We start from the raw sequence: 26,002 nt of genomic DNA, 5'->3' as shown, positions 1-26,002 counted from the left end.
ATCAAAAAAAAAAGAAAAAATTTTTTTCCTCTCTTTGAATGAATCTTGAATAAAAATTACCCGAAAATTAACAAACAAAAAAAATCCGGTCATTCATTCTTGTTGTTTTCATTGAAAAACGAATGTCATACATTTTTATGACTACGATGATGATGATAATAATTACATAGTATATGGAAAATCCTATTAATAACCATAAAAACCCGAGTAGTAAAATTATTCACGTCTACAGGAAAAGGACGTTCTTCTAAATTTAGATATGCATATACATTGATGATATTTATGTGAATGTTTGATGGTGATCCAATGTCCACCGAATGACATGTAATGGTTTGACAAAAAAAAAATTTATTTTTCTCGTAACAAACAAACAAAAAAAAAAAATTCAATCAAATTTGACAACAAAAAAAAACAAGAAAGTTGAATCCGGGACATTTCAAATGTGTATGGATATATAGTGAACAACCAGGTTGGTCGATATATATTTCTTTGGCCATTTGTTTTTTTCATTTTTTAAATTTTTTTTCAGTAGAAAAAATTTGCATTCAATTCATATTTGTTTATATGTGCGAGAAAAAAAACGTCGCTCTTCCGTGTAGTTTTTTTAATTTGACAATTACACACACAAACACACAAACGAAATGAACGATTAATTTGTGTTCCCAATTGTTATTTTTTTCCAAAGTTCTCATTTCATTTCATTGAATGATCATCATCATCACATTCATTTAAATTCGTTGATGAATTCAACTAGGCATGGCGAAAACAAAACAAAAAAAAAAATATCCAATCACCAAATTCAATTCAATTCGATGATGATGATGAAACTTGTACGGGAAAAAAAAGTTTCGTTGACAGTTTCATCATCATTATCATTATTGTCGATGATAGAAATGAGTAAAATTCACGACAATTTCAATTGTTTTTATGTGTGTGTGTGTGTATGTGTGTGTTAAATGTCTTTATTGTTTCAATTCATGCAACCACATATCCGAATACTTTCAGTATTTAATCATGCATGCAATTTTCCATCAGGATTCTTAATTGGAAATTGAATGATGATGTGTGGTATTTTATGATCGTTGTGAAAATTTTCATGTAATCGATCTATATTGCCGGTATACACAAAAACAAAAAAAAAATAAATGCCAACAAGAAACAAGATAAATCTGATCAATTTCTAGTCAAAATAAAAAGAAAAAAAATCCAAACGATTCAACAATTATACCTGTATGGTAAGCCGAAAAATGATGATCGTAGTAAGTATAGTTGGTAATAAAGATGGTAACATTTCTTGTTTTTTATTCATAGACAAGACAAAAAATTTGAAAAAGAGAAATATTTCGTTGAGAGAAAACCTATTGGCCGAAATCATTCTCCATTCTCCATTCTCATTTTGTTCTCATTGATGATGATGATTTTAAAGATTGACCGTGGCGTTGCCATACGCGTTGTAGCCGTATTATTAATAATGATGATGATGATTGTTGTTGTGGTGGTGGCGGTGGTGGTTTGGCAACAATTTTATGTTTCTGTATGGTGACTCAATCGTTTGATTTCTCATTTTGATTCATTATTTTGCAGAGTAGCCAACAACAATAACAACAACAACATGTTGCAAGATTTCTGAATATTCATTCATTCATTCATTCATTCAAATCATTTATTTGTGAATATTCAATTTTTTTCCGTCTCATCATCATCATCATAATCATCAATGCGATTTTTTTCCGCTTAATCATTGTGATTCTGATTCATCTTTCAAATATTCGGAATTCAATTCCAATTCTCATCATCATCATTGTCCACAAATTAATTTGGTGATTTTCACTTATATTTACACACTGTGTTTGTATGTCGGTATGGTTTGGTTTTCGGTTGATTGAATTCTAGTGTCACATACACACACACACACAACCATTCATTCAATTCATTAACGAAGTAACAACAACAACAACAACAACAACAACAACAACAGACCAATTTACATGTCAAACTAGAAAATAGAAAAAAAACTTGAAAAACATCGACATTGTCAACTTTGAATGACTTGATAACGACATGATCACGATCATCATCATCATCATCATAAACGATCATTTTCACTTGTAGTTTTTTTCAATGTTTTTGTGAATATAATTTTTCTGCGTGTGTGTGTGTGTGTGTGTTTGTGTTTCTGTGTTTACAGGTCAAATATTTTATCATCAAACACCTTTTTTTTCTACTATTGATTTTTTTTTTTTTTCATTACATTCATCGTTAATCACGAACAAACAAAAAAAAATTTGATCTGACATTTAGTTTTCCGGTAATTATTATTACTAACCATACGAGATTGATATATAAAACATTAATAACCTCAAAAAAATATTTATAGATAGATAGAAAAAAGCAAAACAAAAAATTCATTTGTACCAGTCGTCGACTAGTGTAAGTGACGACCAGAAATACATTTCTCAGTAATTGTTTAACATTGAAATCGACCATCGAGAATAAAAAACAAAACACGTAAATAAAAACTCCCCATAATGTACAACAACAATGATTTTTTCATCATCATCATCATCATAATTATGATTGTGGTGGTGGTGTCTGTGTTTGTTTGTTACAATTTTTGGTAAATAATAAAGGTGTGTGTGTGTGTAATACCATCACCACGATGATGATGATTAACCTAAAAAAAACGCACACACACACATACACCCCCTACATGTAAAGTCCAAAAAAAAAAAATGGAAATCACAAAATGTAGATTATATTGCTTGCACTATATATATTGTGATTAATTATTGAGAAAAAAAAGTAGTTATTACCACCTTTACTACACAACAACCAATCATGATATATAAATCGAGGTTAACATTTTTTCGAGAGAAAGGAAAAAATTATTTATATTCTTTACCACAAGATTGTTGATGATATAAATGGTTACCATTGACATCATCATTGTCACCGTTAACGCTCTAAAGATTTACTTTTTTTGTTTGTTAAATATAAATCTGATCTGATGATGATATTCTGATTTCAATTTTCATTCAGAATTTTCAATCAAATGATGATGATCAAACGTACTATGTGAATGTGCATTTATTTTCTTTATTTTTAATATAAATGCGTGTGTGTTTTTATTTTTGATGATTTTATCTCATTCTAAGAATTGTTTGATCATTTTTTGTTTTTTTTTTTTTTTTTGGTATATTTCCTTGATTGATTGTTACGATTGAATGAATATGGAATCTTCTAGTCGTTTCATTTTATAATTGACTTTACAACGTCAATATTTACCAAACAAACTAATTCATATTTTTATTTTTCTTTTTTTTTCAATGAAAAAATTTGATGACTTTTCACAAATTTCCTCATTGAAAAAAAATAACCACAAAATTTTTCTTCAATTTTTTCGTCTGTGTATTGTTGTTAATCGTTTTCGTTTTCGTTTTCGTTTTTTTTTTTTTTTTTGTTATTGTTAGTGATGATGATGATGATGATTTTTGATGATTGTTGAAGGATTTCCATGGTTCCCGGTCTCTACTAATCAGGAATATCATATCACAATCACATAATAATATAGTGATTGGTGAAAACGACAAGAAAAGACAAGATTATATATATATACACACACTCAATTTAATTTGGTGCCGTCTGCTGCAATGACTATGAAATGATTGATGCCGACAAATATCTACAACCATCAAAAGAAGACGACATCATCATCATATGTGTACATTTCTAAATGAAAATAGCATCAAACAACACAAAACTCGACAAATCTACAACAATCTACGACATTCATAGCATCATACACTAAGTTGATTTTGATTTGAGTTCGAATTTTCGAATCAAGAAAAACATTCATTCATTTTTTTTTTGTTTTGTTTCTTGATTCGTTGTTTTTTTTTGTTGTTGTTGTTGACATTTGCAATAATAATGGAAAACGTACGTAAATTTTATGATCAAAGTGTTGAAACAGCTCGTTCATTGTATGAACGATGTCGAGCATTCGCCATTAGGTATGTTTGTTTTGTTTTTTTTGATTGATTGAATGAAATCATCAATAAATTAATTCGGTTTGTTTTTTTTATAGAACATTCACAAAAGATGATAATCCAATGAAATCATCATCCACTGTACATCCAGTGAATACAAATCAATCATCAACGGCGATTGTTCAAACACAGCAACCAATACCTGTACATAAAGTTATTATGGTTGGATCCGGTGGTGTCGGTAAATCAGCATTAACATTACAATTTATGTATGATGAGGTAAGAAGAGATTTCAATAATTTTTTTTTTTTTTTTTTTGGCTATAGCTTTCGGTGTTACACACACACACATGATAGGGTGGTCACGTTTGTGTGTTTACAACCAACATAAATTGTCAGTGTTGTGTTCGATGAATGATTGATAATGATCTGATGATGATGAAAATAATCTGGTTATAGATATGTTGACCATTTATAGATGAACAATTTTTTTTATTTGTAACTTCTGTTATTTGTATTTTGGTTTTTTCATAGTTATTTAATCAATCATTAATCGCACACAAAATGAGCTCCTTATGTGAATATATGGATCTTTTTCTTTTTAAGATTCGTTAATGATTATGTCATGATCAACTAATCATCATCATCATTCCCATTTTTTTTGCTGTTCACATTTCAAATGAAAAGTTTATGATCGTGATTATCATCATCATCATCATCATTATTAGTAGTGAACAACAATGGTGAAACCAAGTCCTAGACAACAACAAATCAGAACAAACAAAAAAGAATTGAATGAAAAGGTTTTGAATCGATTGAATGAATGAATGAAAATCCTAATTGTTTCAAACGAATACTTTTACTACTACTACTACTACTACTAGTACTACTAATGTCAAATAATGGGGACAATTATCATGATGATGATGATGAGATTTGATTGTATGTCATTCGACTAAATTGACATATAATGATAATGATGATGTGATATTTTTGAAACTGTATGTGTGTGTGTGTCTGTCACATGAGAAGTAAAAAGTTTTTGTGATTTGTTGGATTTTGTGAATGAAAAAAAAAATACATTTTGGAACATTATTGTTCTCGAAAAAAATGGCTTTTCTGAATTTTTCTTCTTTTACCTTGCATAGCAAAAAAAAAAAAATTATCGATTTGTCTGATTTTCATACACACGCACCACAGATTTTTTTTTTTTTTTTTTTGAATTGTGGCGAAATGATGATAATGTCTTAATATCTTAATCAAAAACGAAAAAATAAAGATTATGCATTTCATGGTTGAAAACTTAAATGATCCATAACCAATAACAGCAACAACAACAACAATAAATGAGATTTGAATTTTCTTTCAAAGTTTTTTTTTTACGTAGCAACAGCAATAAAACCAATTTGCAAATGGCGTATGTACATCATTATGTAATATCAACATTCTTTTTTTGTGTGAACTTTGAACAATTTTTTTCCTATGGATTTTCATGCATCATTATTATTATTTACCTATGAATTGAATCAAAAATTTTTGATTCAATTCCAGAAACATTATTATTGGATATCAGCATACACACATCGCTCTATATATCTGTATCTGTGTATTAAACAATCATATTATGATGATATGTAAATTACAATGGATCATCATCATCATCATCGAAGAAAAAAACATAAGGAAAAGAAACTAAATAACTTTTTGTGGCTTGAGAATAAAAAAAACAATGCAAAACAAAAAGAATAGACTTGTAGGTTGTTTGTTCACGTTTATTGTTGTTGTTGTTGTTATTTGTTGTTTGAATCCAATATCAACAACAACAACAACAACAGTGAAGAAATGACCAAAAGATTTTGAATTTATTATTCCAATGAAATGAATAAACAATCTGATGATGATGATGATAATATGATGTGATTTGAAATAAAGACTTGTTGATATACTTGACCAAATTGATGATTTATATATATGTGTGTATGTGTGTGTGTGTTACCGAACCCTGAATGATGATGGTAAATAAAAACCGGTTCTATTCATTTTTAGATTTCCTGGTTTTTTTTAAAATGTTGATGTTGATAATACATTTTGGCTGTTTATAATATAACTGTTTACCTTTTTCTTAGCATCCTAAGTTCGTAATACTGATAATCGTCAGTTGTATTATCATCATCTATGGTTCAAATTCTAAAAATTTTTTCTTTTCTTTTTTCTTTAATGAAATATACAATACACATTTGTATTTAATATCTGGATTTGATGAGAGTTGTTGTTATTGTTGTTGTTGTTCTAAAGTTCACAAAGAAAAGTAATCACCGTACACATACGCATACACATACAACAATAGTCAAGTCGGTCATATATTTAATACACAGGGCCAATGTGAAAATGAGAACAACAAATGAGTGAAACATCGTCATCATCATCATCCCTTGATGATCCACTTGTTGATAATACCAAATGGTTAATTATATCTGGATGGCTAGAATAATGAATTATGAATTCTATTTTTATTTTTCAAACAACAACAACAACATGATGTGTAGGTGTCCTACATTTTTTTTATTCCTATTACTTCATTGTCATCATCATAAAGATTTTTTATGTTTGAAATTTTCAAATGATAATATTAATATATATATAGATAGATAGTGTATTCAGTGGAAAATTCTTCAAATTCAACGGAAATGTTCGAGGACATAATCATCATCGTATATATATAATAATAACATAAAATAATGTCCTTGATTTTTGGCTGTAGCACCATGTATTTTTTTTTTATTTCTTTTGGCCTTTTTATATTCGATTTAAATCTTTGATGAAAGAAAAAAAAAATGAAATGAAATCAATGGTTTATGTGAACAAACGAAACGAGCAAGAAAAAAGGGAGTCACAATGTGGAAACAAAACAAAACAAAACAAAAAATTCCATTTTGGCAATGTCCATACAACAATAATGGGGCTATAGTGCAATTTTCAATGATGAATAATTTACTTTTATTATCATCATATGATTATTGACCGATATATGACAAGACAAAAAAAAGTGAATACGCACACATTACATCTTATATACAGAGACGAAAAAAAAAGACAAAAGGAAATGTCCAATTATCTTTTACATTTTTTTTTTTGGTGCTATGATGCCATGACTAGTTTTGTTTTGAATTTTTTTTTCCTGTTTCTTATTTCAGAGATTCAATAATGATCTAAATGCAATTTTTTTTTCTTTCTCCTTGATTTATTATAGTTTGTTGAAGATTATGAACCAACTAAAGCTGATTCGTATAGAAAAAAAGTACAATTGGATGACGATGAGATACATATAGATATATTGGATACGGCTGGCCAAGAAGATTATGCCGCAATAAGAGATAATTATTTTCGTTCTGGTGAAGGTTTTCTTTGTGTATTTTCAATATCCGAAATGGAAAGCTTTGATGCTATACATGAATTTCGGTAAGTTAATCATTGTAATGGATGAATAAATGGATGGCAATCAATCAAATATTTTATATTTATTTAATTGAACTTTAATTATTATACATTTAGTGAACAAATTTTACGAGTAAAAAATGATGATAAAGTACCATTCATTTTGGTGGCAAATAAATTTGATCTCGATCAAAATCAACATCGTGTCAGTATGGATAAAGCACAAGAGCTGGCCAATTCATGGAATGTGCCATTGTATCAGACATCAGCCAAAACCAAATTCAATGTACAAGAGGTATGATTGCCAGATTATGTTTTTCTTTTCTTTTTGTTTTTTTTTTTTTTTTGATCTAAATCTAAATCAATCGAATTGTGTTACTTACAAAAAAGGGCAAAAACAAAAAAAACCGAATAATTCATATTAATACTCTGATTTCTAATTCAATATCATCTTTTTCTCACGATTTACTTATGTGAATCAAAATATTAGGTATTTTTCGCATTACTAAGAGATATTCATCAAAGAAAATTGGCCGGCATTCAAATGGCTAAAGGTGGCAACAACAACACCGTACAGGAAGAACAATCGACATGTTGTTTGTGTTTTTGATGACAAAAAAAAATTGTTATTCTCACACACATTCATTGTTCTCTTTTTTTTTCTCGCGTTGCCACAACCACATCAAACAGCAGCAACAACAACAACAAAAAACAACATTCATGACTTGATTGTATTTTTATTGAACGAGGATGTCAACACACACACACACACACATATGACAATATATTGAATACATTGATTGTAAATATACGATATATATATATACTTTACCATTATTTCTCACAAATTTTCGAAATCTTTTTCTAAAAAATTGGATTATTGGACAATTTTTTTTCTCGTTTGTCTTTACACACTTTTCATTCATTCATCGATATTGTTGTTGTTGTATAAAATATCATATTTATAAATAACTTTGATGGATTTTTTTTGTCTTTTTTCTTCCTTTCTCTCTCGAATAAACGTGTGTATGTGTATGAGTGTTGGTGCGATGATTCAAAATGAAAAGCCAATGGCTAGCACAATTTTATTTTTTTTTTCACACGGGTTTTCAATTGAAATTGTATTTATAAAAAAAAAATAAAAATGATTTTTATTCACCCATAAAAAAATTACCGTTAAAAACGTTCATTCATTCATTCATTTTTTCAAATAATTTCCAGGTACATAACCTTTTTGATTTGAATGGCCAACTAGCCACCAATCAGAATTACCACTGGTATCATGTTTACAATGTACAAAAACTTTTTGGCCAAAATTCATTGATATTTGATTAGGTCCGGCTGCTTTGAATGGATATGCAGCTATATAATAATCATCATCATCAACATCATCAGACGGTTTTTTATTATGAAATTCATCTTTACTTGATGATGTTGACACTTGTTTTGCCATCAATGGATCAAATTCTGATAATTCCATATTTTTATTCGAATCAATTTCTTCTAATGATAATAATAAACATGATGATGATGATTGATCACTTTCAATTGTTTCTTCTATTGGAACTGTTGAATAATAACGTTGTGGTTCAATAGGATCTGGAATCGATATCGAATCTTCGGCAACTTGATCATAACGATTTGATGATGATGATTCTTGTTGTTGCCATTGTTGTTTTTGGCTATCCATTGGAAATGGCCGATATGATTTTAATAAATTTCTTGGAACAAAACCTTGAATGAATCCACGATCAATGTACCAACGATTTTCACTACCAGTAGGCTCTTTGTATTTGATCACACCAATCAAATCACCTTGTTGGACACCAATTTCAAGGATATCGCATGGTTCATAATTTTTAATAACCGTGAATAAATGTTGTGAATCATATTTATTTTGGAGTATTTGACGATCAGATTCTTGTTGTTGTGTTTGATTCGTAATTGATGATTTCCTAGGTTTTTGTTGTTGCGATTGATTAGTATCGGGCTGATATGTTTTATTTATTGGTAAAGTATTTTTCCATGTATTACTATTACGTTTCGAACCAAATCGAGTGAATGCTGTCAATGATGATGATGATGATGATGATAATGTGGATGTAGATGATTCTTGGAAGCTGCTCGTATGTAATAATGAAAATTCTCTCAACATTTGTATAAAATTGAGATTATATTTAACGCGAAATGTTTCATCAATATCCGAAAAGAATTCAAAAGATGTATTGTTCACTATGGGCAATTCATGCAACTCTAATTGATGTTTGGCCATCAAACCAACAAAACGTTTATGTTCCGATAGGAATGCTTGTATACAATTGATCAGAATTTGTAAAGAAGTATCGGCAAGCATAGGCAATTCATCAATCAATTGTTGATTCAAGGCTTCAAAAGTATTTTTCAATAAATTTGTATTTTCAGCATTACTTTTCGATGATTTCAAACTAGCCTCATAATCGACACGTTTATCATCACGTTTACTAATTAATCGTATGGGGCTAGCAAATTTTTGCAACAATATGTTCAATGGTTTAATAACCTTAGATTCTATGCCTTTTTTGTAGATTTTAAATTGATCATGATACATGAGAAGATATTTTTCACGAATTTGTTCAATATTAAAACGAGGATGACGTTTAAAATCACAATATTCAACAATGGTTTCCATTGTGGATAATAATTCGATATTGTATTTGTCCATGACATCCATATATTCTTTCATATCTTTGAGAAATGAACGAATAATTTTATCCACTTCTTGAAATGAATGCAAAGCAGCATCATAATCTTTGTCTTTGGTACCGGATGAAAACGGTAACGCTGAAAGAAATCGATATTTGAATCGTGAACTTTTTTTCCACACTGAATGCATTGAAAGATTTTTCAATTTCTCAGCCAATGTTGGATCTTTTGCACGACAATATTTTTGTATTAAATCTTGTCGTCGTTTGTGTTCATTTATACGTGTAGCAATATCGGTGATCATCTGACAGGCCATCTTCAATGGTTCATAATCAACATGATCTTCTTCAGTGAATTTTATCAATTCATTCAACAATAATGGATATTTCAATATACGTTGCACCGGTTTGATCCAAATAGAAGATAAATCAAAACAATTGGTTTGATTCTGAATACGGCCAAGACAATTTTTCACATAACTCTGGGAAATAGAATTTCCTATGTTCAAATAAATAAAAAGTTTATCAAATCTTGTAAATTGCTGGATTGTAACCCCACTAACCTTCATAGAATTTCAATAGCGAATGAACTGAATCATGATTACGACAATACTGGGTATAGCTTTCATTAATTTTGAATTTTAAATCCAAAAAACAAATGCCAACCCTTTGATCAACGTATGCACGATTATGAGCATAATTTTCCAATGATTTTATCAAATGTTTTGAAACATCGATTATGCTTTTCATATTATACAATAATCGTTCGACATCTACGTTCACTTTTTCTGCTTCATATACACTCGAAATTGAACACATCGTGGCAAATTTTCAATGCATGGCAATAATCTTTTTCCGTTTGTAAAAGCTCGGTAATTACGCATTCACGCTAAATGTGGATTAAACAGAATTAATAAGTGATTTAGCGATTGATAAATGAATTACCTGATTTTGTTTTTGATTTTTAACTTTGGAATTTGCATCATTTGTTTCCGTTTCTAATGACGCTTCATTACCATCCAAATCGAATTGATAATGTTCTTGTTTTTCTTGAATCAGAAATTGATTGAATGTTGGAAAAACGTCAGTACGACGTGGTGCGATTGGTGCACGACGATGTGGTTTAGCCTGCGCAACTTGTCCAGGTTCAAGAATAGAACTAGACTGTTTATCTTTGAGTTTTTCATCATCAATTTTTGGATAAAGATTTAATGTTTGTGGTGTGCTTGTTGTTGTTGTTGTTGCCGCTGCTGCTGATTCATTCGATGTAGATTGACCAGAATGGAATGGTTGACATAAATTCATATGAACAAAACCTACATTACCAGATGAATCTTTTGCTTCAATCCAATCTGTAGTGGTAAAACGTCTCAACATGGTTATAATATCACCGGCACGAACTTTTAGGTCTTGTTCCATTTCTCCATCAAAATCATAAAGAATTTTCGCAATAGAATTTGAAGGAAAATCGATAGCTTCCACTTGATTCTGAGTGGGATCATTTTGCTTCGACGTGACTTGTGGGGCTGAATTATCGTTTTGTTCTTTACAATCGACAATAACTGATATGTAACTACGAGGAAAGAATCCGATATGGCCATTAATTTCTCCTTCCATCCAATCCTGATCATAGTAACGAATCAATCGTACAATTTGATCTTGGCGAAGACTTAGCTCTGAATCATCTTGTGCATCAAAATCATACAATGCTCTGCCATAAGGTTCCATTTCATTGAACATATAATTAGCATAACCATATGCAACAGGTTGTGAATGTGAAGCGGAAACGGCACTCATAGCTGCTTCATATGAAGGCGGCAAATCTTGATATCCTGACTGTTGTTTTTGCAAATTTTTATCGGAATCCATTTTATTATTAGATTCAATATTTGCATATAATTTTTCGCTCTTATAATCTTTATTAGGTCAAAGAAAAAAATAAATGTCAAATGTCATTAGACAGTAAAATTACGTTCAACTTACTCAAGATATCCAAAATGTCCGGTGGTGGAGGAGGACTGAACGATGGCGGCACTGGTGATCTTCCTATTGAAGAATTATCAGAATCTTGATGAATATCACAGCTAGAATCGGGATTGGAAAGTTGATTATTATGCGTCAAGTTCTCAATTAAATCATTCGAAACGTCAGTTTTGACAACAAAATTTTTTGGAAAAATTCCCACAAATTTTTCTTGACAATGATTCACCTTCATAATAAAGTTTATCATTTTCTTTAATTACGCCCAATATTTCATCCAATTCAGGTAAATCGATTTCTTGATCAAGTTGTGCTTCCATTGTTTTGATTACTTTGACATAGAATAGATATTTATTCTTTGTGGTATTAACGACATTGTTGTTATTTTGTTCTGGTTGTAATGATTCATTGGGCAATATTTTTTGCTTCTCAGTAGTATTGTCAATATTATCATCGATAGAATGTTTACTGGTGAAATTTTTCACTCGAATTCCACGTGGATCAAATATGAAATCGGGAAGCAGATCGTTTCGTAATTTCCAAACAAAAGTTAATGGAAATATACCACAATTAGCATCATCGACAATCAAATGATTATCAAGGCGTTGTACGGAACTTAGACGAGTACCGTTCCACCAATCATTATCGATGGGATGAAAACCTGTAATGAAAAAAAAATTTGAATTAATAATCAATCAAATAGTAAATACGATCATCATACCGATTATTAATTCAAAACGAGCAAATTTTAAATCACCATCTTCACATTGATTAATGAAATCATGTTTGGCTATAAAAACAACTTGATTCATTTCAAGAGATATGCGTAAATTATCCAATAAATCATCACGTATTTCATGACAACAATCGATTGGAATCTTTCCAATACGGTCTTCCATATAAACTTCATACCAGTATTTATCCAATTTTCTAATTAATTGTGCAATCTGTCCATGTTCAATGGAAAGTTCATCATCATATTGACCGGTGAATGATTTGTGAATAGTCAATAAACATTTAGTATCATGATGATCAGACATTATTGGTCGTTTTTTTTTATTTTTGATGGTTCAAATTTATGTCAAGCTCAATGGCAATGAATATATAATATAATTTACGACTTGTTGATTGTAGCTGGTGGTTGGTTTAACAATGAAATTGATAATGATTAATATTCACAATGAATAAAAAAATGGAATGAATTGAACATCATTATCTGTGATTTCAATTGAAAACACAACAATTGATGAGGATTATTCTTGAATCGGTCAATGATTGCGATGAATTTCATAAATGATAAAACAACAACAACAACAACAATAATAATAATGGATGTTTAGATTTAGATTTCTCATCTTTCATCTAAGCAAACGTAGTAGTAGTAGTAGTAGCAACAACAAAAACAACAACGATCATGGTCCAAAAAAAAAACAAAAATTGATTTATTATACTGTTTTATAATGTTGGGAAATCATTCAAAATTGTCATCATCATCATGATGATGATGATCATTAAAAAAAAAGATATCATCGTTGTAGTTGAAATTTTATACGCGATACATACATACACACACGATACAAATATATCCATGGCCAATACGCGGCCATTAAATCAACGACATCATTAACAACAACAACAACAAATAATAATAAATACAATGAGGCAACAAATGATGGATGAATGAATGAATGAATAGAATTTTTGCGCATGCTTATTTTAGCCTTTTGAATTTTATTTTTTTATTTTTCCTGAAAATCATCATTTTTAATATATTTAATAATAATAATAATTAAAATTGAAAAGATTAAAAACTAGAAAAAATTAAAAGAAGTAAAATATCACAAAATTGTTTGAACAAAAATTTTTCTTCTTCTTTTTTTTCGTTAGAATGAAATTTGATGGGTGAAAATTTGGTGTTTGAGTTGTTGTTGTTGTTGTTGTTGTCTGGGTATTTATTATTGTTTCTCGATAAAAAATAAACAAATTGAAGACTATTTGATGAATATTATGGGATGAGTGATGATAATGATGATGATGATGATAATGTTGACTTAGTGTGTTGACCCAAAGAAAAAAAAACGAAAATATTTGGGCCAGCAATTCTTTTGTTTTCAATTTCAACAACATCTACGTTTAGATTGTAGATCATTTGGATTATTGATTTCATTATCAGCTGCAATCGAAATCCCTCTAAGGATAGTAAATAGTGTCATTTCATTGGAAAAAAAAATCAATTGATTATTAATTATTGATCAAATTTATGTGAATCAATTTACCTTGTGACCGTTGAATTTAAAGCCCTAGGATTTAGCTGTTGTGTTTGATTGAATGATATCATTTCTATAATGACATACATACACCAATAATAATTACACAATGATTAGAGCACAATGAATGATGAACATAATTAAAAGTTAATTTAAAACTTACGTTTCGTTAGATTAAGGAATACATCATCGATTCCATAATTAGTTTTGGCTGATGTACAATAATGTGTAGCACCGGCTGTTGTTGCATAGCTTTGAGCTTCAGCGATCAATACATTATTCATTTGATCACGTTCCAAGCCGGATAGAAGATCTATTTTATTACCAATAATCGCTATACATACATCATTTCCTAAAACTTTACGTAATTCTTTGATCCAAACTTTAACCTTGGCCAATGAATCTGGATCGGTTACATCGTAAACAAGTAGAGCACCATTTGAATCACGATAATATAATGGACCAACAGCATGAAAACGTTCCTGGCCTGCTGTATCCCAAATATTCAACGTGATTGGCATATTTTGAACGAATATATTTTTAGTCAAAAATGATGCCTGTAATGTTGATTGATTCGTTTCACTATTTATTAAGAGTAAAATTTAAATTTAAAATCCAAAAATATTCATCCAGATGTGATAATCTTACCTGAATTTATTCTCAACATATCTTAACACTAACGATGTTTTTCCAACACAACCTTCACCAAGTAAAACAATTTTAAATTGTTGATTGGAAATTGTCATAGCCATCGTTTTCATGCAAGTCAAATATGATCAATATATAAAACTTTGATTTGCTTGAAACAAAAATTTATTTACACCGTAATTAATGTGATGTGTGTGTGTGTGTGAATGCAATGTCTTTGTGTCGTTGTTGTTGTTTAAATGTTTAATCATTTAGATGATGATTGGCACCAAAATAATTTGCGATTATCATCACCATCATCGTTTTCGGTGGCAACAATTTGATTGATTGATTATTGACTTGTCAATTTATTATTTATCACCAAAAAGAAAAAAAAATTCACAACAAATTCTCGGTGAGCATGTTTTTTTTTTTTTTTTTTATTCGAATGTAAAAAAACAAGAAAAATCAAAATAAAATCAACGTATGAATGAACCTATTCGAGAAGAAAAAAATTTGCCCAGTTTATACGTTGAAATGTAAATATTTGGTTCTTTTTTTCAAATCACAATTTCGTGATGGCGCCACATACCGGATATCCATTAATTGGCCTTTAATTTCCTGTACGCATTGTTAAAATTTTCATGGAAATTAAATGGAACCGGAAACATGTCACCAATTAATTGGACAAAATGGAATTTTTTTCTTTTTCTTTTTTTTTTTTTGGAAATTTATTTTTTCACTGAATCAAAAAAAAAAAAAAAAATGTCACAATTACAAGCTGATTCTTTTCGATATAATGATAAAAGAACAACATTGCAAACAAAACATTGAACAAAAGTAATCAAATATTACATTAGGATGAAAATCACGCAAAAAAAAATTTTCTTTTTGGTTTGTTTTCAATCTGAAAAAAAGAATTTAACACGTGCACACGAAATTTTGAAACGAAAAAAAAAACGCACACACACACACACACACGTTTGCTACAAATTAATTTATGTTTGTTTTTTTATTCTGTTTTTTTTTAAATATTCTGTGTGTGTGTGTGTGGGTGTGTGTTACAGATTATTGATGAAAAAATAAGAAATAATAAACATGAACCAAAAAAAAAAAAAAAAAAATATTCATCACACACACACACACACACATTAATAATATTCTGGATATTTAACTACTACTTAAATGGTTCAATGATTGTTTGATTGATATCGATGAAAATTTATCGATGATGAATAGAATGTGGATAGGCAAAAGAAAAAAAATTTTTTTTTTTAGAATTTTTAGACACCATGAAAATTTGTCGTTTTTTTTTGTCTGTGTTTGTGAATGTGATAACAGATGCAGAATTTTTTTTTCATTATGTAATCATCAATTGATCAAACAACAATGAACAATGAACAACAACGACGACCAACATTGGACATTTTTTTTTCATTTTTTCATTTGTTTCATTCACCACCACTACCTTCGCTTGTTTTACTGAAACCACGTTTCAATCCAGAAATAACTGAACCACCCATTTCAACGATTCCTTTACCGGCATTGACAACAGCATCGGCACCTTGTTTTACCTGAAGAAAAAAAAATCAAAGAATAAAAAATCTGTAAGATTATTGAACAAACAAAAAAAACCGGATCTAAATACAATTGCACCAAATATGGATTTGCACTTGAAAAAACCTATTTTTCTTTCAAGATTCGTGTAATAACACATGTAACGAATCAAGATTATTATCATTTGATGATCATGATTATAATAGGATGAACCATATATAATCTTGACACACAGACTAACCAAAAAAAAAACCCAAGGCCAACGATACATACAATTGTGTTTGGACCTTGGAATGGTGTTGGTGTGTGTGTGTGTGTACCGTGAATGGTGGCTACATTTCATTCATTCATTCATGGGCCCGGTTATATTCATACGGATCTTGTACACAATTTTCCATTCAATGACGCCCAATGACGTCAATCATCAGTTTTGTTAGAAAAAAAAGAGAAATGAAAACCTCCAACAAGAAAAAAAAAAAAAAAAATTTAGAAGAAAAAAAAATTCGGATTCAAGATTCATTTCAACAACACAACCAGAATGAATGAATGAATGAATGGATGATTTCATTTCGGTCGACACACACACAAATAGAGATTGCGCTTTTTGATTTTTGATTTTTTTTTGCTGATAATTCTTCCTCAGGGTTTCTCAACATCATCATCTTATTCATTTCAATTCATTTTGTGTTTATTTTTTCACTTTCAAATTTCATTTCATTTCATTTTTTCCACCTTCTTGGTCTTTTTTTTCACACTTTATGCATTTTGGTTGTAATGAAGTAAAGGAAAAAAGTGACCAATTTATTTATTATCAACAACAACATTGGTTCTATGGTTCTTAGGGTCGTACAGCAAAATAAATTGTCGAAAATTCTGTGAATTTTCCTCCACCTCTATCATCTATTGTCATTAACGATTCAATTCGTATCGTATCAACAGCAACAGCAGCAGCAGCATTAGCAAAAAAAACCATGTCATATGCACTATACAGATGTAGATGGGAAAAAAAATCACCAAATTCTTGAATAGAATTGTAAATAGAAAAGAATCAAAACTGGAAATTGATGTAGAAAAAAAATGATGTAAATTGAATTCTGGAATTATTAAATTCTATATATTTGGGAATCCAAAAGTAAACGAGTGAGAGAGAGAGAGAGAGATCGAGCGAAATTATCTTTTCCCTAGAATATAGTATGAATACAAATGCAAATCTTGTACATATATTATGCAATGATGACGTTAAAAGGGTTAATCATTTTTTTGTTTCTGTAGAAAAAAATTTTGAGTAAATTAAATTTTCAACATCTTCCTTTTCCATGGCTGTGAATCATCATCATCATCATCATCAAATGCTAGATAACGTTTGGAAAAAAAAGTGCACAGAATAACCGAATCGGATGGCAATAATTCGGCAAACTGAAACATACACACACACACACACACAACAATTGTGCCTATGATGATTCAATTCATTTTTGTTCGTTTTTGTCTGTTTTTCTGTTTGTTTGCAAACTTGACAAACGAACAAAAATGACAATTAATAAAAACATCGTTATCGTTATTATCAATGTAATCAATTGACATTTGACAAACGAAAATGTCACATTGTATTGTAATGTAACAACATAATACAAACACTGATTGTTTGTAATGTTTGTATCTAATGACACACACACAAGCACACAGAAAAATGACATGAAAATCTAAAGCGGAATTCATTGAACTTGTACAAATTTCTAATTTGATAATTCTAATGATTATGATTGCCATAAGAAAAAGAAATGATCCAGAAATGTCATTCAAAATCACGAAACAGCAACAAAATGGCTGTTCAGTGATTGTAATTGTGAATTTTGATTTGAAATTAATCACAAAAGTTGTCATAGAAATTTTTTACTTTCACTATTTTGGCACTAATTTATATAGGCTAGCCACAAATTAATTATGGACATGTAAATTCGATGGATTGATTGATTGATCAAACTCACCACTTGGCTAGCTTGTTGTGTAAGATTACCAATACCGCCACCAAGAATATTACCAGGTCCAAAACCATGTTGATCGGTGGATGCAGATGCTTCGTCAAGTTGTGCATCTTTTAAATCATATTCAGCGTTCGTACCACCACCACCACCACCACCACCGGCCATTCCGGTTGTCGCTGCATTAGCATTAGTATTAGATGATTGATCATAATCAAAACTTTGTGTCATCGACATTTTTTTTTTTTTTTTTGTTATTATTGATTATTGATTATTAGTAGTATGTGGAAGAAATATATAAATATTTATAACGCCTTTGTCAACAGGATCAGATATGATGAATTGAATGTTTTTTGTTTGTCGATCAATCTATTGAAATTCATTCAATAATCCAATGGTCAATGTCATCGACAAGGTCAAATGATAAATATGGATCATCAATTGTTTGTTGTTGTTGTTGTTGTATCCGTGATTGGCGCAACAAAATAATTGTTTTCATTATCGTCATAGTTGTCGTTGTTGTTGTTGTTGAGACAATCAATGGTGATCATGGTAATTGATGAAAAAAAATTCATAATAAATAGGGCGGTGTAACAAAAGCAACAACAACAACAACAATAATGAATAAATGAAAAGAAAAATCAAAAATGAAAAATGAAAATATTGAGCAATCATCACCACAAAAAATTATTGGCATGCAAACAAAAACATTGATCCAGAAACGAATAAAAATTGACCTACCTAGATTTTTTGTTTTGTTTTGTTTTGTTCACGTGAAGAATGAAATCAGCCAAAATCTTTAATTCAAAAAGAAATTTTCAAAAAAAAAAGAAAAACACAGAGATAGAATCAAATCAAAGATTAATGTAACGCAAACACACACACAAAAAATCATCTAGAACATTGATTGATTGAAATGATCGATAACAAAAAAACAAATGATTTCTTAATGATAAAAATAGATCAACAAAAAAATAAAAAGAGAAGATTAACGCACGTACGTATGAAAATAATTTTTTATTTTGGTGGACCAACACTGGATGGATATTTTTTTTTTGCTTTTGTTGTTGTTGTCGTCGTCGTTGTTGTTGTTGTTGTTGTTGTTGTTGTTGAAATAAGAAATGAAAACGGATGATAACAGATTTATTTAATTCTGGTTTTGTTTGTCGTTTAAGTTATAAATGTGTGTAAACTTTTGTTATTATTACGTTGGATGTTTTCTCTTGTTGTTTGGTCTAAATGAATGAACCAGAAATAAACAAAAAAAAATTTGGATCAAATGTTGTTGGTGAAACAATTTAATGATGCTGATGATGATGATGATGGTATTATTATAGTGGTGTTAAATATGTGATATATCGTGTATATATCGTATATGTGTATGATAGCCAGCAAAAAAAAAGGAAAAAAAAGACACACAAAAGTTGCTTTGTATGTAATGAAACTAATAACAATAATAATAATGATGATGATTCGTCTCAAGCTACTCACTCACATACACACATACATACGATAAGAAAAAAAGAGTGAAAAAAAATACCCCAAGAATTTAACAAAGAAGAATATTCCATTTCAGAACTAGAAGCAAACGTGTGTGTGTGTATTGATGGAACAAAATGAGAATTCTATATATAGAATAAAATAGTCATTGTGTTAAGGTTCAGTAGAGAATACTGGAACCAATTTTTTTTGTTATTGTTACAGTTCTGGAACTATAAACGAATCAATGGAATATATGGAAAGGGATAATAGGAAGTTGTAGTAGTCATTGTTTGTTGTATATGTTCTTTGGGGGGTGGTAGTGGCGGTGGTTTGTAGCAGTTGATTGGTTCATTGGTTATTCTTGTTGTTGTATTATTCTATACTATTCCAACAATCCAATTTCAAAACAATGAAAATGAAAACTAAATCGAAAATTTAGTTCTCGGTTACATACAATATACTAAATTAGGTTGTTGGTTGTTCATCACACACACACACAAAAAAAACGATAATAATGGCGACGATATATTTTTGGCCAAGGTCAAATGATGATGATCACCAGCCGCAGCAACAACAACAACGACAACAACAGATTCTTCATGCTATATAGTATTTGCGAAATTTTTTGGATCCAAATCATTCATTCTAAAGTAACACATTTATCTATTTAGACAATAAAAAAAAAGAAAAAAAAAACATATTATGGGGTTTTTTTTTCTCTTCTCCAAATTCTAGTCAACCAGCCAGCCAGCCTATGAACTATAAAACACACACACATATCGTATAGCTGTAGTGCAAGAATATTCCTCTTTTTTTGGTTTCTTGACTGATTTTTTTTTCGGTGCAGAATTCATTTTTTTTTTTATTTTTATTTTTTATTTATCTCAAAATAAATGAACAGGAAAACTGGTTCAAGTAAATTAATGAGATGATGATGATGATTACGATGAACTAAATGAATAAACCGCTGATGAATGTTATTATTTATGGTAACTCTACATACATAGACACAAATAAAAAATATGGAAAAAACCAGCCAAAATCAGCCATCCATAAGATCACATAGGTTCTCTCCATTGTGTTTAATGATGTTTATTGTGTCCACATTTTTTTTTTTTGGCCACATCGATTGTACATGTCATGTGGTCAAGGCGGTTTATTATTTTTTTTCAAATGAAAAAAAACTCTTCGAAAGTCAACTTCATAAATAAAACAAACTTTCACTCTCTCTCTGTGTGTGTGTGTATTTGGAGAATTTCCGAATTCATGAGGTCCACTTTTTTTCAGAGACAAAATTTTCAATTAGAATTTTTTCCATTTGAAAGTCAATTGTTTGTAAATATAAAGAAAAAAAAAGACGAAAGAAAAAAGTTTTCATCTAATGTTTGTTCCGGAAACATGGTAATATATACATCTTTGCCGTAAATATCTTGGAACCTAAAAACAAGAGCAAAAACAAAAAAAAATTGACTGATAACTGGATGTGGTGCATATGAAAAAAAAAATTGGAACACATTCCATATGGATATGAATATGAAAAACGATGGAAAGCAAAAGTTTGCAACGTTCGATTTTTGATCGATTATAATCGAAAAAAAATTTTTTTTTCAATCGGATAACAAAAAAAATTTTTTTTTATGAATTTTGCCGGTGTGGTATCATCAATTTTCTCATACGAAAAAAAAAGACCATTGACTGTTTTTCTGTTTCATTTTCTATATGGAATTTTTGATTGTATCGATGAAGTGAAAAAAAATTGGACTATCGATTAATCGATCGATAGAATAATTAGATGTTACGATGTATTTGATTTGAAAGAAATAAAAAAAAAAATTTCGAACACGACAAGAGTATATAAATATGTTGACAAATCTCCGTTTACATATATATTTTTAAAAAAAATCAATAAAGAATGAAATTGATGTTTTGTAAAGATGTTTAATCGAAAATTTTTACCATTGTCATCATATTTGACGATTATTGTGATCTGTGTGTTTGGCAATTTATTGTCAATCTTTGTGGATGCATCAACCATCGATACATGGAACAGTGATGATGCACAAATCAGATTAAAGCCAATCACAAATCAGGCTCAATATTTTAATCAATTATTAGCGTTGAAACAGCAGAAGCAGCAACAACAGCAACAACAACAGAGCCAAAAATCTTCATCTTCATCGAATCATCATGATGATGAAACGGTCCAAATAGCTGATGATAATGGAATTATTGATACTGGAATAAACGATCAACAAGAATTAAACGATGATATATCATTATCATCATCAGCATTACCAATACAAGATGAAAGTTTAATCGATGATAATGGTATTGGTGGTGATAATAATAATAATAATATACGTATAGCGGTTAAAAGTAAACGACGTTTTGAATATGTTCCAGTACATTTTGATCGTGATGATCAACAACAAACACCACGTATGATTGAAATTGTTTCCGATTCAATGCCATTACGGTTACATTTTAAATCACAATCGGCAGCAATTGTTGTAACACAATCACATATGTCACGTAAGAATGATAGAAGAAAAAAAAATTAATTTTAATTTTTTTTATTAATTTTTATTTTACTTACATCAACAAAAAAAACCTAATTTTAGCATCAATGAAACCAATAGAAGAAACAATATCTATGGATGAACCATATAGATTATCACATAAAGCATATAAACCGATTATACAGAATGTAAAAGAAATAATACAACCATATCGTAATATTGTGCAACAAGTTAAACCGGTAATCGAGAATATACGTACAATTGTACCAAAAGATAATGATATTCATCATCAACATCAATCATCATCATCATCATCATTGGCATTATCGAATACACAGCAATGGAATGGTCATTTCAATAATAAAAATAATAATGGAATTGAAAAAATTAACCAGAAAACTTATACAAATCGTTTTTATGAACCACAACAAAAATCACTACTACCACCACCACCACTACAACATCAACAACGACAAACATCAAATGGTTATAATCATCATGAACAAGTAAGCGAAAGTCAACAACATCATCATGGAATAAAGAAAAGAAAAGCGCCATACAAAAATATTGTAACACGTAATCAACATTCGAAACAACAACAACAACTTCAGCAGCAGCAGCAAAATTATCATCATCAACATTTTGTTCGAAATACAAAAATTGTTCCAAATAATAAAAACAACAATGATAATTGGAAAAAAAGAAATATGAATCTTATGAATGTTGAATCCAGTTCATTACAAAGTATCTATGTACCTGGAATGATGAATATTCGAAATGGTAAATTGAATGAAAATGATCAAATGATTGTTGGTGATCTATATAAAGGTACGTGGAATTGATTTGTTTGGTCATTGATATATATTCTAATAATAAATCTTTGCTTCTATTAGACAATTTAATCAAAAAGAAAATGGATAATGGCTACAGTGATCAATATTTTGATCCATTCATTCGACAATCAACAGGACAACATATTGATATTTTGGAACATGATCATGATCATGATCACATGACCAATCATCATCATCATCATGATATTATGACTGATACCGATACAATGATGGATTTTCGTACCATTGGATTTAATAGCAATGACCATGGCCATGATCATCATCATTTCAATGATTTATCATTACCATCACATGAACATGAACAACAACAACAACATCTGTCACATCATCATCATCATAATCATTTTTTTGATGGCCATCATTATCGTCCACACCATCATAATCACCATGATCTTGATGATGATGATGATGATGATAACAACCACCACCACCACCACCACAATCACCACGATCACCACCAACATATTGATGATGGTGATGTAATTGCTTTGATTGATAACGATGGTAACAGGATAGACGATGATCATCATCAATATCATAATCATTTTTTTTCAACATTTTAAACATTTAAACAATCATCATCATTGATGGCCATAAGAGATTAAGAAGAAAAAGAAAAAGAAGAAAAGAAAAACGAATTTTCCCTTGTTCAAATCCAAATTTTCTTCTTAATGAATCAACAACAACAAGAAGAAAAAAAATTGTCTTTTTTCTGCTCCATTTGTGTTTATTTTATTTTATTTTATTTTTATTCAATTGTAACGCATCAATGATGAATCACAATTATATTAAAAAAAAAAGAAAAAAAATAAGTAAATCAAGAAATATTCACTTTCTATTGATCCAATCAATTGGATCAATGTGAATGGGGATGACAAACCAAGATAATAAACAAACGAGAGAGAGAGAGAGAAATTTTTTTTTTCAATTTTTCTAATTCAAGTTTTTCTTTTACAACCTCAAGCAATACGATATTTATCATCATTATCATCATGGCTGATTGGATATTGAAATTATTCATTTGACATATATGGAATTACACACACACAATTATTATATAATCGATTATTGTTTTTTTTTTAAATAAACGAAAATTAAAAATTTTCGGAGTCATCCCCATCATCATCATCATTAATAATAATAATGATGATTCCTACTACCATTATTATTCGATTATTATCAAATCATATCGAAAGATTATCGTCGATTCATTGTGGATCAACTAAAACAATCATTATATCACGCAATATGTAAGAGCTAAATTTAGCCATTTTATTGTTGTTGGGAATCCAATATTGGATCCACAAGAAAGAAACAATAACAACAAAATGATTAGTGAGACAAAACTTTTTGACATCCAAACATATACACACACAAGGCAAGCATAATTATAATAAAGTAACGACGACGATATATTATGGAAATAATGTTTTTTTTTGCGAAATTGCAAAATCAAACTTTATCATTATCGAGATAGAATTTTTTTTTTTTTTTTTTTGAAAAAAAATGGAGAAAATGAAATCGGATCAAATCTTTAAACTCATTAGTGATCACATTTTCATGATGTTTTTTTATTATTATGCAACAACAACAACAACAACAATAATTAATTTTGATGAAAAAAAACACCTTTTTTTCTGGCCATGCAAAAGTAGCAACATGTTTTTTGTGATCGTTGTCATTCGAAATAAACTAGATTAGAGAAAGAGAGAAACGTTTGACGTACCATTTTGATAATCTTCATTTTTGTTAGTGAAATTGACCTTTCATTGAAACAAAAAAAAAATTCTTCATCCAAAATCAATTTAAAAATGAGCAGTAGTGGACAAATATACAAATATAAGACACACACGCACACATTTTTTTTTCGTTGACAACAACATTCGTCTGTCGATATAGTCGGCGAGAGTTATCCGTATTTTTTTTTGTTTTCAATCAATCAATCAATGATGATGATGATGATGATTACCAAAGTGGACGACATGGAAATTTTTTTTTTGTTTACCACTCACTTTTGCGAAATCATTTCATCAACATCAATGATGATGGTGATGATGACCTTTATGATTACGATCCAAGATTTTTTTTTTGTTTTTTTTCTCTAATTTCAAAATCCAGTCTTGTCTTCATTTATATGATCCAAAAACAAAAAATTTTTATTTCCGTTTTCATATGTTTGACATTTATTTATTTACACATTGCCTTTTTTACACACGAACACATCAATCTGCACACGTGGTATTTATTTTTTCTTTAACTGGATTTTTGTTTTCAAGGTTTTAATAAATCTCTGTTTACCATCAAATGGTGCCATATTTTCAACAAAAAATAAAAAAAAATTCAGCCATTTCCCTTTAATTTTTCTTCATTAAAACTGATTTAATTGTAGCTCTTTTTTTCATTTTTTAAAACTCATTCAGTAATCATTCGAATACGGTCAAAGTTGTTTTTGAACAACACCTGTCTGTCGAATGTTTTTTTTTGTAGAAAGAAAGAAAGAAAGAAAAAATGATCCAAATGAAATAAAAATTTTTCTGCGTTCACAAACATTGAAACCCGGATTGAAATGGAAAAAAATGGATGTGAAAATGTATTGCTTTCATTTCATTTTTTTTTTTTTCATTAATTTTGGT

At 29.4% G+C, this 26,002-nt stretch overlaps 5 protein-coding genes across 6 annotated transcripts; 2 read left to right on the top strand and 3 right to left on the bottom strand.

The window, feature by feature from the left end:
- Nucleotides 1-1,487: 1,487 nt before the first annotated feature.
- On the top strand, nt 1,488-8,590 carry LOC124494151 (ras-related protein Ral-A). 2 transcript variants are annotated; one of them, XM_047057310.2, is made up of 6 exons: nt 1,488-2,308; nt 3,471-4,010; nt 4,085-4,265; nt 7,236-7,444; nt 7,538-7,715; nt 7,911-8,590. In XM_047057310.2, exons 2-6 carry the CDS (start codon nt 3,928-3,930, stop codon nt 8,028-8,030), a joined length of 771 nt encoding a protein of 256 aa, XP_046913266.1. In that variant the 5' UTR covers nt 1,488-2,308; nt 3,471-3,927; the 3' UTR covers nt 8,031-8,590. The 2 variants fall into 2 exon arrangements, with proteins under 2 accessions (XP_046913266.1, XP_075587747.1); XM_075731632.1 differs by lacking the exon at nt 1,488-2,308 and having other exon boundaries at nt 2,481-4,010.
- Nucleotides 8,471-13,728, bottom strand: LOC124494138 (dynamin-binding protein). The gene is given in 7 exon segments (XM_047057296.2): nt 8,471-10,600; nt 10,665-10,908; nt 10,910-10,990; nt 11,047-12,017; nt 12,085-12,286; nt 12,288-12,742; nt 12,803-13,728. Coding segments are annotated over 7 exon segments (4,254 nt in total). The 5' UTR covers nt 13,122-13,728; the 3' UTR covers nt 8,471-8,618.
- Nucleotides 13,729-13,795: 67 nt separating this feature from the next.
- Rab21 (RAS oncogene family member Rab21) lies at nt 13,796-15,438 on the bottom strand. Its single transcript, XM_047057311.2, has 4 exons — nt 14,997-15,438; nt 14,512-14,930; nt 14,358-14,421; nt 13,796-14,271 (listed from the first exon to the last, which is right to left on the bottom strand). Exons 1-4 carry the CDS (start codon nt 15,107-15,109, stop codon nt 14,199-14,201), a joined length of 669 nt encoding a protein of 222 aa, XP_046913267.1. The 5' UTR covers nt 15,110-15,438; the 3' UTR covers nt 13,796-14,198.
- A 383-nt stretch (nt 15,439-15,821) lies between these two features.
- LOC124494153 (uncharacterized) lies at nt 15,822-19,979 on the bottom strand. The gene is made up of 4 exons (XM_075731633.1): nt 19,516-19,979; nt 19,256-19,311; nt 18,521-18,883; nt 15,822-16,549 (listed from the first exon to the last, which is right to left on the bottom strand). Exons 3-4 carry the CDS (start codon nt 18,749-18,751, stop codon nt 16,427-16,429), a joined length of 354 nt encoding a protein of 117 aa, XP_075587748.1. The 5' UTR covers nt 18,752-18,883; nt 19,256-19,311; nt 19,516-19,979; the 3' UTR covers nt 15,822-16,426.
- A 1,821-nt stretch (nt 19,980-21,800) lies between these two features.
- LOC124493578 (uncharacterized) lies at nt 21,801-24,784 on the top strand. The gene is made up of 3 exons (XM_075731627.1): nt 21,801-22,528; nt 22,618-23,343; nt 23,409-24,784. Exons 1-3 carry the CDS (start codon nt 21,931-21,933, stop codon nt 23,930-23,932), a joined length of 1,848 nt encoding a protein of 615 aa, XP_075587742.1. The 5' UTR covers nt 21,801-21,930; the 3' UTR covers nt 23,933-24,784.
- The last annotated feature ends 1,218 nt before the right edge of the window (nt 24,785-26,002 follow it).

This window comes from Dermatophagoides farinae, chromosome 6 (assembly GCF_024713945.1).
Source record: "Dermatophagoides farinae isolate YC_2012a chromosome 6, ASM2471394v1, whole genome shotgun sequence".
NCBI lineage: Eukaryota > Metazoa > Arthropoda > Arachnida > Sarcoptiformes > Pyroglyphidae > Dermatophagoides > Dermatophagoides farinae.
This window is presented reverse-complemented; position numbering and strand designations above follow the sequence as displayed.